Raw genomic sequence first — 17,144 nt, 5'->3', positions numbered from 1 at the left:
ACAAAATTATATTACAAAACCAATAGTCAATGGCCTCTCAGACCATGACATGCAGTTCCTTCTGTTAAATGTTAATACTGAACAGGATATAAAATCTGTTAAATCTGTGCTCAAGAGGGTAATCAATAAGCCAAAAATTGATTATTTTATGACACTCCTCAGAGACATTCATTGGACAGATGTTCACAGTGCTCATGGCATGAATGAAAAATATAACACTTTTGCTAATAAAGTGCTTACCTTACTCGAACACTGTTTTCCCCAAAAACTTACCAAGGTTAGAGCAAAGTCTACAAAGAAGCCATGGAGTACTCAAGGAATAGGGGTATCTTATAAAACAAAAAGAAAACTGTATCTGTCAACTCGAAACAGTTCCGATGTTGATGCTATAGCACATTACAAGAAATACTGCATAATATTAAAGACTGTAATATGGACATCAAAGCAAATATATTACAAGGAAAAGATAGTCACATCAGATAACAAAATAAAAACTATATGGGATATAGTGAAGGAGGAGACTGGTAGAACCAGACATGAAGAGGGACAAATAGCATTAAGAGTAAATGATACGTTGGTGACAGACATGTATAGTGTTGCAGAACTTTTTAACAAACATTTTATAACTGTTACTGACAAGATGGGGTTGTCAGGTTCTGTAGATGCTGCTATGGAATACCTCAGACCAGACATTTCAAGTAACTTCCATAATATGAATTTGACCCTCACTACCCCAGCAGATATAATATCCATCATAAAATCTTTAAAATCAAAAACATCTAGTGGGTATGATGAAATATCAACAAAGTTAATTAAAGAATGTGATTCTGAGTTAAATAACATATTAAGCTATCTGTGTAACCAGTCATTTATCAGTGGAATATTTCCAGAATGGTTGAAATATGCTGAAGTTAAGCCACTGTTTAAGAAGAGAGATAAAGAAATAGCATCAAATTTCCGTCCAATTTCACTTTTGTCAGCATTCTCAAAAATTTTAGAAAAAGTAATGTACAATAGGCTTTATAACCATCTTATCTCAAATAACATACTGTCAAAGTCACAGTTCGGATTTCTAAAGAGTTCTGATATTGAGAAGGCTATCTACACTTACAGCGAAAATGTGCTTAATTCATTAGACAAAAAATTGCAGCCAACTGGTATATTTTGTGATCTGTCAAAGGCATTTGACTGTGTAAATCACAATATCCTTTTAAGTAAATTAGAATATTATAGTGCAACAGAAAATGCTGCAAAATGGTTCAAATCTTATATCTCTGGCAGGAAACAAAGGGTGTTATTAGGAAAGAGACATGTATCAAGCTATCAGGCATCATCCAACTGGGAACTAATTACATGTGGGGTCCCACAAAGTTCCATTTTAGGGCCCTTTCTTTTTCTCATGTATATCAATGACCTTTCATCAGTAACATTACCAGAAGCCAATTTCGTTTTGTTTGCCGATGATATAAACATTGCAATAAATAGCAAATCAATGTAGTCTAAGAAAGATCAGCTAATAAAATATTTGTGGACATTAATCAATGGTTCCTAGCCAATTCTTTGTCACTAAACTTTGTAAAAACACACTACACGCAGTTCAGAACGTGTAAGGGGTGTCCCACTTAAGGGGTGTCCCACAAGTATGTGTCTAACATACGATGACAAGCAGATAGAAGAAGTGGACAGTGTTAAATTCTTGGGATTACAGCTTGATAATAAATTCAACTGGGAGGAGAACACCACAAAACTGCTGAAGCATCTTAACAAATCTTTATTTGCAATGTGAATTGTGTCAGACATAGGGGATATAAAAATGGAAAAGCTGGCATACTATGCTTACCTTCATTCCATAATGTCATATGGGATTATTTTTTGGGGCAATTCATCAAGCCAAGCTAAAGTTTTCCGGGCACAAAAATGTGCAGCAAGAGTTATATGTGGTGTGAACTCAAGAACATCCTGCAGAAGCCTGTTTAGGGAACTAGGAATACTAACTACTGCTTCCCAATATATTTATTCCTTAACAAAATTTGTCATTAAAAATATATCACTTTTTCAAACCAACAGCTCAATTCATGGAATCAATACTAGAAATAAGAATAATCTTCACAAGGATTTAAAGTCACTTAGTCTTGTACAAAAAGGTGTGCATTATTCAGGAACACACATTTTCAATAACTTGCCAGCAGCCATAAAAAGCTTAACAACCAATGAAATTCAATTTAAGAGAAGCCTAAAGGATTTATTGGTGGCCAACTCCTTCTACTCCATTGATGACTTTCTCAGTAGAACCAACTGATTTGTGTGTATATATGTATGTAAGTACAATATAACTTCGGTACAATTTCAATGCAGTAATGTGTTCATTGTAAATAAGTACAATCTAACTTCTGCACCAGTTCAGTGCAGTAATATGTTCATTGTAAATAAGTATTTAGTAGTTGTATTACATGTTTATTACCTTATAAATAAATAAAAAACTTTTTTATTTTAAATTCAGTGCATTAGTATTTGTAAAATGATTCTTTCATACAGCGTTCATTAAAAAATTACGAGCATGTCACTTGGAACCTGTGGAATGGTACATCAGCTTATTTGTTTGAGTTGTAAATATTTGTCATGTATTGTTGTTTTTCTGACATGTTCCACATCCTGGAGGACCTCCTCACTATGGATCAATTGGAATGAAAGTAAATCCAATCTATCAACTATCTGTGTGATGTTAAGGTACTTCCATAGGCAGCAAGAGCCCCAGATCTGTACTCGATCGAACATGTAAGACCACAATTGATGTCAACTCTGTCCCAGTGTCAGTATCCAAGATACGTCAAGGACCAGTTATTAAAGTTATGGGCCAGCTTGCCTCATGGAGGATACATTAGCTTTATGACATCCTTCCCAACCGACTCACTTCATGCATCCAGGCCAGTAGGGGGTGGAACATCATACAGAGAAGTGGGCTCATAATACCAAGCTCTTTATAAATTTGATTTGATTTTGTAGTCACCGAAATAACATCACACACCTTCTCAATTTGTGAAGTTTCACTTAATTTCTCCTCCTCTTCTGTGCACTTCAAGTTTTTGTCAGGCAGTATCTGGGACAATTCAGCTTTGAAATGCAAATGCATAATCCTGATGGCAAATAACTAAGCTTTCAACTTAAGCAATCCAAACTGTATTGCTCCACATGACCATAATGGAACAATTGTAATTTGAATTAAAAATCAATGCAGAATAAAAATTATGAAAGGAATGAGAAGAATAATTACACAACTTTGGATGTGATAGCCAACAAAACAGTTCTACTGTAAAGAAATATTGAAGATATAATAATATAAATGGATAGATAAAAAATCCACTCACCAAGTGGCGGCTGGGGAACACGCACACACAAAAGGATATTACTATCACAAGCTCTTGGAGCCAGTGGCTTCTTCTTCTGGCAGCAGAGGTGAAGGGGAAGGAAGAGGGGTGGATGAAAAGGACTGGAGAGGTTTAGGGAAAGGGGTACAGTTCAAAAAAGTAACGCAGAACCCCAGGTCAGGGGTTCTGAGAAATGGATGAATGGGCATAGGCAGAGAGTGCACACATGCAACACACAATGTCCTGTTGCAGAGCATGCTGTACAACATAACAGTCATGACCCCAGTGCATGTTTCACCAGACGCGCCACCTGGGTTCTTCTCCGAGACACCAGTTTCTCAGGACTCCGCAGATGACAAGAAGCACTATAAGATGTCCTTGGTTCTCACCATCCACCTGGCCTTAATTTACATTAATTCCTTCCATCTCAGCATTTATTCACAGTAACTATTCCTTTCTTCAGTCCATTTTAGTTTCTTGCATCTTTCAGTATGTTTTTCGCTATCTCCCCTCTCACCTTTGTTACATACAATGCACTTAGCTTTTCACTTTTGTTAAGTCATGCACAATGTTTTAGTAGTAATCTCTGTATTGCATATTACCCTATCTTCCACCTTTAAGCTCTCAGGTATTCAAATCTCATCCAGTGCAGTTCCCAACAATCAGTCTTTCCTTCTCATCCCGTTTAGTAAGTCTCCCCTAACCTGGAGTTCTGGGTGACTTTTCTAAACCGGACCCCTTTCCCTAAACCTCTCCAGTCCTTTTCCTTCACCCCTCTTCCTTCCCCTTCAACTCTTCTGCCAGAAGAAGGAGTCACTGGCTCCAAAAGCTTGTAACAGTTAAATCCTTTTGTGTGTGTGTTCCCCTGCCAACACTTGGTGAGTAGATTTTTTATCTATCCGTTTGTATTATAATGTCAACAATTTATTATTTTTGTTGAACATATCATAAAGATTGGTTAAAAAACACAATGTCTATCTGATATACACAACACTTTCAATGCAGACAGTTAGTTACAGGAACTGAAACCACTTGTAACTAGGTAACCTCACACTCCAACACCCTTGTGATCATTTACATAATTTACAGATTTTTCTTTTGCTGGTCACTGCTACAATTATGTGTCTTATTGTGTAGCTGCAGCTTATCTACTAATGACTGTAAATAGAATGCACATGTCATTTCCTGATTTTCAATGTGGTTGGAAATTTTAAATGATTACAGAAATGCTCCTTGAAGTGCTGATACACATATAACATCTTGTTTAGCACTCATCAACTTTGCACAAATTTCAGCAGCTTGAATGCTTAAAAAGAAGAATTTAAACACTCACAGTAAACCACTAATTTCTTTCACAGTTTTTCCTAATTTGTAGCTAGGAAAGATATTACTAGGCCATTACTGTCAACTGAATCCATTATGATCAATATTAACAGATGTGAATCCGAAGGAGTATATCTTTACTAAAGTTTACAAGTGAAGTACATGAACAAATATAGTTATTTGGTTACACCCCCCCCCCCCCCCCCCCCAAAGTCATTTTTCATGCCAAAATGGAAGAAGAATGACAGTGAGAAAAATGTTATTTGAAATTACAGTGAGGAGGCAATCCATAAAGCAGTTCTGCTTAATGAAATTCATCAGGATTACAAAATGGGCAAAACAAATATAAAGCATATACAGAGTAAAGTAATAATAAATAAAATTAATTTAGTTACTTACCTTTGTCAAATCTGTAGCAGTGCACTCTATAAACACATTCTTTGTATTAAGTGTTATTTTTGAGTGATCTCCATTAATTATAGGAGGCAAAGATAAAACGATGCCTTTGCTGTCATAAATAACTGGATATACTGGACTATCTCTGATTATGGGCAAATATTGTTTCAGCTGTGCATGATTCTGTAGAAGAAATGAAAATTATTTTAACATAAAAAATACATTAATAGAAGTTATTTGTTTATCCAGCAGATACAAACAACTTTTGGGAATTTCCTGTTTCAGAATCAGAATATCATTCTTTGGCAACCACTGGAGAGAAGTATAGGACAAGATAAACAGAAGTGGACAAGATTGCAATGTGATGGTAAAGGCACATTTGAATGACACATAGACATGTCAAATTAATGAATAAATAAATAAAAAGAATAGCAATCAATAAGTTCAAGATGAATGTTAAGTAAGAAGCAACTATCGTACATAAATGGCAATTTAAATAAGTTAAAAGTGAAACTGAGTAAAATGGCAAAGAATAGAAAGAAGGTAGTGAAAGCATGAGACAGAAAGTGGGAGATAAGTAATGATACATAATGAAAGAGAAGTTAGAGTAAATTGTGAGAAAAATTGGAATGGAAAAGAATGAGAAATTTGCTGAAGAACAAGTGGTTATTTGGATTCCTCAAGCAATACAATTGAGAGACTGTGGCGAAACAGTTGTACATGCCTCCAGTTCTAACACAACAGTGATGTCATTGTGTATTCCTAGTTCCTACATAAAACTTCAATAACGGCATTCTGCAGTGGAACACTTTGAGGGTATTCCCCATCCTGAACTAAGTGCATATATTCAAACAACATTTTGTGAAGAATTAGGTATCTATGATTCTTATTTACTCAAAAGAATTAAAAACGATAAAATTATTGTTCTAATTGTAGCTGAGTTTTCATAACAGTCACTGATCCATAGGTTGATGGTTGTCTGGGTGTCTTCATTTCTCATCATATTCATAAATTTCAACTGTACTAACAATCACCAAACTACTGAAGCCCACATATAGCAACAGATCTACGATCCACCCACAGAAATCAAGATGGATCATCCTCAGACTAAACCAAAGAAGACAGTAACACTGTTAGAATACTGGGGGGAGTGCAGTTCAAACAATATTGATATCCTGATTGAAATTTTCCATAAATTCCTCAAAACGTAGATGGAGAATAGAGGGGTGGTTGCTTCATCTTAACAGTAGCTAAGCCTTTCTCCAGTCCTTCAACTGAACACTCATTCCATATCTAACAGATTTCCTTCTTGAACTCAGCATTATCTCCTCCTAGGAAACAGAGAACCAAATTACATAGCATTGTAGCAATGTTGACTGCTTGTTTGGTTCAGCTTCTGAAACAACAGCTTTGTTATTTGAATAGATTATAAACATAAATTCTAGTTTCTCACTGTCTTTCCACCAATTCCATTTATTTGGTATTAATTTGAGTTGACTGCCATGTTTCTTTGTATTAATCTGTAGTTTATCATGGTCAAAAATATTGCTCAATCAAAAGGAATATCAGCATTTTGACTGCTGCTACTTTTCCTACAGCAATCAGTTTACTAAAAGAACTGTCTACAGGTATGATGAAAACTTTTGAAGATTATTTTTATCTTGCTCACAACAGTTTTTTGTTATCCAACAAACCAATATTAATGTAAAACTCCATGACTTCTTCAGACACTTTTCACTATCATTTGACTCTCTGCCTTGAGAATACTCATGTAAAAAACTTTTCCCTTCTACTGTCATCTGTTTCCACCAAATCATTGGCAAAAATCAACTCATCAAAGAAGAAGTCACATATAGGATAACTTTGCAAGGTATAAACTGACTTGAACACTGTGTCACCTTCTGACAACACTTCCTGTGTTTACTGTGGTGTAGTACAACACCCTCACTGCCGATGTGTTCGGCTCAGCTGACAGTACATGAAGGTAAAATTTGCTGAAACAGGCGCTTGGTTTCATTACAAGAGACAACATGGTTACATTGCACCAATGTCTAATGTGCTCATTAATGAAAACTCTGTAAATGGAAGCCTTGAACTGAACAATTGTGCTCACTGTGGTGTTACACATCACTCCCTCAACTTGTGTACTGGTTTGGACAGTGACCGAAGACGGCACGTAATACAGGTCAAACTGGCACGAAGTATACTAAGCGCTTGGAAAAGTAACTGCTTAGCATTTCAGTGCAACCATATAAAACAGGTAGGAGTAATACGATCTATATTCTGTACATAAGCAAAGCTTATGCAGAAAGTATCTAACTTAGAAATCACATCTGAATGTTGGTTGTCTGTGAGAAGATTGTGTTATGCCTCATGTAAAAGGACAAATGCCTACCAGCATGTGATAGGATTCAAAAGTGACAGGATCGTGGCCTAGAGAGACTGCAGTTTGTCATTCCACAATGTTGCTGCTACACCTACATCTACATATAATATATCTATACTCTGCAAACCATTGCAAAGTACATGGCAGAGGGTATATCCCATTGTACAAGTTATTAGTTTCTTCCCATTCCATTCATGTATCAGGTGCAGGAAGAATGACTGTTCAAATGCCTCTGTGACTGCAGTAATTATTCTTATCTTATCCTCACAATCCCTATGTAAGTGATAGTGTTTCTCGAAATGGTTCACATCAATCTCCAAGAGTCTTCCAGTTCAGTTCCTTCTGTACCTATTGACACTCTCCCACGGATTGAACAAACCTGTGACCATTCATGCTGTCATTCTCTGTATACATTTAATATCCCCTGTTAGTCCCACATACTTGAGCAATATCCTGGAACCAGTTGTATGAGTGATTTTTAAGCTCTCTCATTTGTACACCAACTGCATTTATTAAACCAATAAATCGAAGTCCACCACCTGCTTTACCCATAACTGAACCTTTGTGATCATTCCATTTCATATTCCTGCAAAGTGTTACACCCATGCATTTGTATAAAGTAGACCAATTCCAACAGTGACTCACTGATATTATACTCATAGCGGACCACGTTTATTACATTTCGTGAAGTGCAAAATTTTACATATCTGAACATTTAAAGCAAGTTGACAATCTCTGCACCACTTTGAAATCTTACCAAGATCTGACTGAATATTTACGTAGCTTCTTTCAGATAGTACTTCATTACAGATTTTACTATTAATATTGCCTGCAAGGTCATTAATTTACAACATGATCAGAAAGGATCCCCACACACTTCCCTCGGGCACACCCAAAGTTACTTCTGCATCTGAAAATGACTCTCCATCCAAAATAACATGCTGTGTCCTCCCTATCAAAACCTCCTCAATCCAATCAAAAATTTCACTTAATACCCATATAACCATACTTCTAACAATAAATGTAGGTGTGGTACTGAGTCAAATGCTTCTCAGAAATCAAGAAATACTCCTCTACCTGACTGCCTTGATCCAAAGCTTTCACTATGTCATGTAGGAAAAGGGTGAGTTCGGTTTCGCATGATTGATGTTTCCAGAATCCATGCTGGTTGGCATTCTGTCCAAGATACCTCATTATGTTTGAGCTCAGAATATGTTCTAAGATCATACACAAATCAATGGCAAGGATACTGGGCAGCAGTTTGTGCTTCACATCTACTACCCTTCTTGTAGAAGGATAAGATCTGTGCTCTTTCCCAAGAACTGGGCACAGTTTCTTGTTCGAGGGCTTTACGATAGATTACAGTTAGAAGAGGGACCAACTCAGCTGCAAATTCAATACAGAATCTGATGCGGACTCCATTGGGCCCCGGACCTTTGTCCAGCTTTAATGATTTCACCTGTTTCTCAACACTACTGATACTAATACTTACTTTACATTGATCAGGATCCCATGCTGTCAAGCAAGTATGGAGTTGTTGGATTCAGAAGGACCAGACTCAATGTCATGCAAGGTCTCAATGGACCCATTCGATTAGTGCCTGAGAGAATAGGTATAAATTTTCAGTTGGCTGTGCAGGATGGTACAGCCATGATATATACCTTGAGTTATGAAACAGGCTTGTACACAGCAAGACAAATAACCACACAGACAGTGTTACAATGTGTAGAGCACCACAAGCTGTTAGCAGACCAATCATTATCGTGGCTTCCCTTGACATGGCAGTAGAAGAGACAGGTACAACAACAGTGTGCACCCAACACTAAAACAGGACACAGGAGTAGCACCACATAATCTTTCCAGATGAGAACCATTTCCAAGTACAGTACAGCATCATGATAGAAATATCCATATATGTAAGCTCTGAGGATAATGGACATTGCCAAGTTGCACTCACCATTGTCATATGGACATGACACCTGGCCTGATGGTAAGAGGTGCCACTGGATACTCAACAAAATCACCTCAAGTTTGTACAGCTGATAAGTTTTGAACAGCAGCCATTACATTTCTGACATGTTGAGGCCAGTGGCTGTGCCCTGTCTTTGGGTTTCCAGTTCTTTACATTTCAACAAAATAATGTGATTCCACATGCTGCCCATGCTGTCCGGACATACCCCTAAACAGAGGGTCTTAGACTGTTGCCCTGGCCAACACTTCCTCCACATCTCTCACCCAGTGAAAACATCCAGTCACAGGTTACTGACATACTGGCATTCCAGCATTTTCAAGTCACTAAAAATGATGAACTTTAGCACAGAGGTAAAGCAGCATGAAATGTCATAATCACATCTGTCACCCAAGATCAGTTCATCTAGACGCCCTAATGGATTATGGCCACTGTTACTGGCAGGGGTAGCAGCTCTGCAAACTTAATTCCACATCCTATATAACGCCAAATCATCTACAAATTTAATCATGTTTATTTAAAACATCATTATTTGCTATCCTTCTTAGTGTTGAAATTTTGATGGCCAGAACTCTATTTGTAGGATACTCCATGATGACCTCTGTTGTCTTACAGTGTAGCACTTTTGGAAGGAACTTAGATTAATGCAGCATAGGAGTCAGTATAATAAATGAACTTGAACTGATATTTTTTTCCAAGGAAAATATTTTTCCATTACAACTACAATCATGCATCTCATTCAAGGTCAACAAAAATACGTTCTACTGGCAGTGGGGTGTTATGTTGCACTGTTTTCTCAAACAAACTTTTTACTTGCTTGATACAAAGTTTCATCTGAAGAACTTGATAGCATTAGTGTTGGCACTAAGAACAAATGCTTGAAGATTGTAGAAAGCATCCTTTTCAGTGCTAAAATGCTTTTTTGCCAGCAAATACAAATGACAAGACTCCAAAAAATTACCTTATACTGGAGCTGTCAATGGTTCCTGCAGTGAAGTTACGTGAAAGTCCTTATCTGATATGTAAAGGATGGAGGTGCAAACTCATTTGCTGTTTTACTAGGGTAGTTTGAAAAGTTCATGGAATGACAATCAGATGCTAGGGCAACAAGGTTCCTGTGTAATAGTAAGTCATCCTTTACGAGTAAACACATGATGCATCAGTGCTCTAAGTAGAGATCTGTGGCATGGATGTGTCTCTGTTGTTGTTGTTGTTGTTCCCATGTAGTGATTTGTGAAAATGAAGGGGGGGGGGGGGGGAAATCGCAATTCAAGCAGCAATTAAGTACTTCACAAAGAAAGGTATGAAAATGAAAGCAAAGGAAATCCATGCTAATTTTCAGAACACACTGGGGACTCTACTTCTTCATATTCAACTGTTGGCAAATGGACTAACAACTTTAAATTTGGTCAGGACAGCTTAAATGGTGATCCACATAGTAGTCATCCAATATGTGCAGCTACCTCAAGAAATTACTGCAAAAAAGCATAAAAATGTCATGGAGGATTGTCAACAAAGTGTAAGAAAAAAAGCTGTTTGGATGTCATCTGAATGGGGATATCACATGTTAACAGCAGAAATGGATATGAGATGAGTGTCATGAATCTTAATGCAGGATCAAAACACATCAGTATGGAGATTTCCAAATAATGTTAGACCTGTTTTCAGAGCAACTAACATGTTTTGCACCAGCTTGTGACCACAGATGAAACTTGAGTCCACTACTCTACCCCATGGACAAAGCAACTGTCAATGGTTCAAATGGCTCTGAGCACTATGGGACTTAACATCGATGGTCATCAGTCCCCTAGAACTTAGAACTACTTAAACCTAACTAACCTAAGGACAGCACGCAACACCCAGCCATCACGAGGCAGAGAAAATCCCTGACCCCGCCGGGAATCGAACCCGGGAACTCGGGCGTGGGAAGCGAGAACGCTACCGTACGACCACGAGATGCGGGCAACTGTCAATGGAATCATGTTGATTCACCACAAAAAAAAAAAAAAAAAAAAAAAAAAAAAAAAAAAAAAAAAAAAAAAAAAAAAAAAAAAAAAAAAAAGAGGCAATACGGTTGGCCAGAAAGGTCATGGCATCCATTTTCTGAGATGCAAAAGGGATTCTGCTGACAAATCATCTTGTCACTGGTCAAACAATCACAGGACAGTACCAACTTTCTGGACAAACTACAGAAAAAGATACATGAAAAAAGGCCAGGTTTGGTAGCGGAGAAAGTCATTTTTTATCAAGACAACGTATGCCCGCACACAAAAACATAAACTAAGATACGAATTGTTACCATACCTGCTTTATTCATCTGATTTGGCTCCATCCGCTTTCTCTCTCTAACCCAAGCTCAAAATTTTCCTTGGTGGATGGAGCTTCTCTTCAAATGAAGAAATTACAGCCGAAGTTAACAGGTAATTTGCAGTTCTAGACGAATCTAATTTTCGGGATGGGGCCACGGCCCTGGAGCATCAGTGGAAAAAGTCTATTGGTGTAAAGAGAGACTACATTGAAAAACAAAAAAGTTTCACTGCAGTAAGTCATTTCTTTCTATTCTATTCTGAGAACTTTTCAAACTACACTCATATATTCCCTCAGGAGTCTTCCGGAGTGGGATCAACTTTTTGAAGCCTTGTGTATGGTGGTGTAAGTCAGAGTCCCAGATATCACAGCATGGAACTCTTGATCAAACTGGTACCTCATTTCTGAGTAACTGATGAAAAAGAATTTCGGATGATGCTCTAGATCCTAAAAAAACAAAAGCATTATGCAGAGCAGCAGTGTAGCGTGGTAATTAAGCTACATTTGTGACATGCAGAAGATTGTGGGGGTCAAATACCATTAAGTACTTGTGACATTTGTTAATTTTTAAATTTTTATCAGAATGACTAATTATTATTTTTATTTAATTAATTGGTTTACACAATTTTTTTATTTCTAATACTTTGTCACATCATTTTAATCATCATGTTACCCTGTTTCATTTCCTCTCATTTCATTCTTTATCATCCTTTTTTTTTACATGGGATCATCGTCATGAAATTTCAATTATTTTTATGTATTTATTTATTAACTTCAATTTAATTTATACTTTTTTATCATTTTATATTTTCCTCCATTTTATTGTGTTTAATATTACTAATACTCATTTTGCTTGAATTTTGTTTTATTTATAATTTATTCTTTCTTTTACATTTTCATCTGCCTTTGTTTGGTCCATAGTCCAACATGAATTTGTATTTGTGTCACAATTACCATCCAAAAAAAAATGTACATCTTTTAATGAAAAATACAGTTTTGATACCACTGCATAGCCAAGATACATAATTTCATCTTTTGCTTTCCTAACTGATAGTCAGGTTTTTCAAACATTTAAATGTTATGAAAGACCCTAAAAAATAATTAGAATCACATGTATAAGGATTCCAAATGAAAAAAGGTTGACAGGCAGAAAAATTAAGAGCAAATAAAAAAAAGTCAGTATGATGACAAAATGATGCAGGAAAGAATTAGAAATAAATAGATAAAAACATTTAAACCAATTAACTGAATAAAAACATCAAAATCACTTTGATAAATATTTTAAAATAAAAAACAACAAGGTAACTGTCAAGATTCCTTAAGCTTCGGCAGGTCAGGAATGTATCTGAACCACTATGCTACGTCACTACTCCACATATTGTAGTTATTTTTAAGATTCATAAACAAGGGCACAATTTGATGGATGGCCCTAGGGTGTGATACCTGGCATTATAACATACACTACAGTATAGATGGTTTCAAAAAGTCGATCCGACACTGAAGAACCTCCCCTCTTTGCCCTGTCAATGTCAAAGCTACAATTAATAGCGACACACTCATCCTTTCATTCATTTAGTTGTCATCTTGATATTATTGGCTTAGCCTCAAACCTGCTTAAATAATTTCTTATGATTTCACTACCAGCAATATCCTGTACCCCCATTGTAGCAGCCTGCTTGATTGAAAGCATTGTGACTGCAGCTAACCTTAGTCTCTGGCATTTTTATAGTTGTGGCTTATAACTCTGAAGTGATTTGAGAGGTTTTTAGTCTTCATAATTCACGTAACTAATAAATATATCACCGTACATTATTCTTTATAACTCTCACTGTATTTAGGACTCAGAGATTAGCCTGTACAAATTCCACTGTGTTATTGGCAGGAATTATTTTTCCAGGACTTCAAGAAACATGACATTTGAGAAGGAAACTGATGTTGAATATGAAAGCCAGCAAAAAGATGCAGGAATGGAAGATTCAGGATTTGTAACCTGCTCTCCTGCTGATGTTGCTGCTCCTGTTAATGCTAACATGAATGAAACTTCAGATCAACACCGAGGCAGACACCTTCATGGTGATGAACAACAATCCGTTCACAAAAGTGAAAACAGACAACAAAAATTAACTGCATAATATACTTGAACTATTCAAGAAGACTTCCAAAGAGAGAGTCATACCTCGATAATGGTATAAGGCAAGGAAATCATACTTACCAGATGATTTGCTTCTTAGAATACTCATTTTTAACAAACACAGAGTAAAAGTGAATAACTCTTCTGACAAGCTTTCAGTATCCAACAATGTTCATGCTCTGTGAATATGTGTGTGTGTGTGTGTGTGTGTGTGTGTGTGTGTGTGTGCGACTGACAAGCTTTCAGTATCCAACAATGTTCATGCTCTGTGAATATGTGTGTGTGTGTGTGTGTGTGTGTGTGTGTGTGTGTGTGTGTGCGCGCGCGCGTGTGTGTACAGAAATAAGAGTTACAGCCATAACATACCAATACTGTCTACATTTCTCCAAAAATAAATTAGTTTCAAAATGCCGATTGGCATGTTTTATAGCTGGAATTTTTCATAAAAGGTTTGCAACTGTGGGAGGAAAGGACAACCCATAGCAACACTGTTAGCCGACAAAACATAGTTTGTTGGATAAAAATGATGTTGACTTATTATGAGTTCAATACACGATATCTTATGCTAAAGTGGCCACAAGTTTGCAAAATTCCATGTCAGTGCTGGGAAATCATAGGCCATACAGCCATTTCACACTGTTAAAGAAAGATGCAACAAACAATAATGTAACATAAAACTACGAGGATTAGAAAAACCTGCTACTGCTGACGACTGTCTAGTTACAACACACAAAATGCAATATCATTTTGGTCATCTCAACATAATAAGACTCCCTCATTAAAGACTTACTTATTCCTTCAGCTCCTATAGGGGCACAGTGTGTCCGGAGAACTCACCATCCATCTTTGTAATTTCCTTCAATTCTGCCGCAGGTATTGCCAACTCTCCTTGTTTCTCCTTCCATCATTCTCTTCATGTACATCTGAACCTGCCTCTTCCTCATTCCCTGAGGATTCGATTCCAGTGCCTTTTTCTCGATTGTTCTGTCTGGCTTCCTCAATGGGTGCCCCAGCCATCTCCACTTTCTCTCACAATATGGTTTTCTACGCATATCTGTCTTGTTCCCTTCCAAAGCTCCTCATTACTTACTTTTTCTCGTCTCCAGATATTCACTGTGTGCCGGAGGCACCTATTTGACACTCTGCGATTGTGCTTAAAAATCTTTACTTTGCTCTGAAACGACCCTAAGAGTATTAGTAAGATCAATATAACTGGACTGTATCTGAAAACTGACCTGTTCTTCATGCAGTCTGTTTTAATGTGAAGCTTTAATCCTATTTAAAATAATTCTGATGAAGGCCTTACTGGATACTGACGGCAACATGATACCATGCCAATTATTACGAACTGACAAATTTCCCTTTTTGGGAGCTTTACCACCAATCCATTTTTCCATTCCTGTGGGGATTTATCTTCGAGGCAGATATGCTTCAACAAGTAGTGGAGCATTTTAGCACTAATTTTTATATTGACTTTTAAGAGTTCCAGTGCTGTGTCATCTAGACATGGAGCGTTTGCATTTTTTGGGCTTAAAGCAATTATAATTTCATCACTATAGGACACTGCAGATTCACATCTTGATCAGCTTAGGCTTCCTTTGAAACATCTCCCAACTGTTCCTCTTGATCGTCATCAAGATTTAACAGCTTCCTGAAACACTCCTCCACATTTTCAGCTGTGCCTGTTAAGTCATAATCATCACCCCCATCCTTAATCTTTACTGGTGCTTCACGACTGAAGCTCTTCATTGCAAAGGTGTTTAGCAATAACTGTTAGCTCTTTTATATTCCCCAGTCTTGCTGCCTCTTCTGCTAAATGTGTGTGCTCATCTATCCATTTTCTTTTATCTCTCCGTATCCCTATTTTTGTTCTTTTGTTTGCCTCTATGTATTCTTTATGCATTTAGATCTTCCGTGCTCTTGTCTTACAAAGATTTAACTTTTGTTTTAGTTCTTTCCTGCCATTAATTCTGGTCCACGTATCATCACAAATCCATTCTTTCCTTTGATGTGTCTTAAATCCTAGGATGTTCTTTCCAACATTCAGATAACTCTCTGCAAGTCTTTGCCAACTTGTTTCATTTCCTTTCTGCATAAAGTTTTCTTCAGAGAGGAGCTGAAATCTGTTTTGTAGTTCAAAGGCAAATCTTAATTTTGATGTGTTGCTCTTCTAACCTTCCCACATACACTTTTATTGCTCCTGTAATTGAGCTTGATTCTACTTGCCACTATCTTCAATCTGAACTCCACAAACACTAGTGCCAACGTACACTTCTCTCTTAGTTCTCACATTTAACAGAGAGTGTTGGTTTATGGCCATGTGATCTATTTGATTTACAGTAATATGACATGGTGACCTCCAGGTTCTCTTACAACAGTTACGATGTGGAAACAATGTGTCTTTAATGACTAGGTCATGTTCAGTATATACATCTACCAACAGTTCACAATTTACATTTGTTTCCAAAGCTGTGGACACCCTTGATTGTGTTCAAGTCCTTCATGTTCTGAACCTACTTTTACACTCAAGTCTCTCATTAAAAGCGTTATGCCTTTGCAATTAGTTTGTAAGAGGACTCCCTTTAGCCTTGTTTAAAATGCATCTTTTAATGCCCCTTCAGCCACTTTAGTAGGTGCATAACATTGAATTGTAGGGATATTTTGTTTCCACTCCAGTAAACTACTTTTGCAGTTTTTATCATTTTTGTGCACTGCATCTTCACTGACTGTCCTACATACTGAAGCACATGTGTTTGAATCTCCCCAGATTCTACATACCTTATTTCACTTAATTTCAATATATCCAATCATTAGTTCTTGACCTCGTTTTTTGACTTGTCTTAAACTTTCCATCTCTCTCACTATTCTTACATTCCTTTTCAGGCCAAAGGTTATAAGCTTAAGACTCAAATGGTTATTTCTACTTTTAGTTTATGTGATTTTTTTTTTTTTTTTTTTTTTTTTTTTTGTATGGGTTATCAGCCTACATACCCTGAGGGTCCCTAAACTCTTCCAATAAATCTATGTTTTCCGGGTCTCCCCCAATAGTGATTTTAAATATTCATCCAAATTCATAGCAATTCTTGGATTACATGATGTCACAAGCTCTAAATTTGTTATCATACACTATCAGATTCTTTCTCTCTCTGTCATAGGTATTATTGCATTCACCCACACTTAAAGAGAGCTACCAGGAAAATTTTGTTCAAATCTTACTGCATTTGTTTCTGGATGTCCAACTGCAGTACTTTCCTGCAGACAACAGCA

The 17,144-nt window shown here is 36.9% G+C and overlaps 1 protein-coding gene across 1 annotated transcript in view; it reads right to left on the bottom strand.

Annotated features, from left to right (window-relative positions):
• LOC126187536 (phenylalanine--tRNA ligase beta subunit) overlaps window positions 1-17,144 on the bottom strand; it is a 107,198-nt gene that overhangs the window by 45,977 nt on the left and 44,077 nt on the right. Inside the window, exon 6 of the mRNA XM_049928681.1 lies at window positions 5,088-5,267. Within this exon, the coding sequence (XP_049784638.1) occupies window positions 5,088-5,267 (180 nt within the window). The remainder of the gene's footprint in view (window positions 1-5,087; window positions 5,268-17,144) is intronic.

Source organism: Schistocerca cancellata, chromosome 1 (assembly GCF_023864275.1).
Source record: "Schistocerca cancellata isolate TAMUIC-IGC-003103 chromosome 1, iqSchCanc2.1, whole genome shotgun sequence".
NCBI classification, from domain to species: domain Eukaryota; kingdom Metazoa; phylum Arthropoda; class Insecta; order Orthoptera; family Acrididae; genus Schistocerca; species Schistocerca cancellata.
Note: the sequence above shows the minus strand (reverse complement) of the source record. Positions and strands in the feature narration are given on the sequence as shown.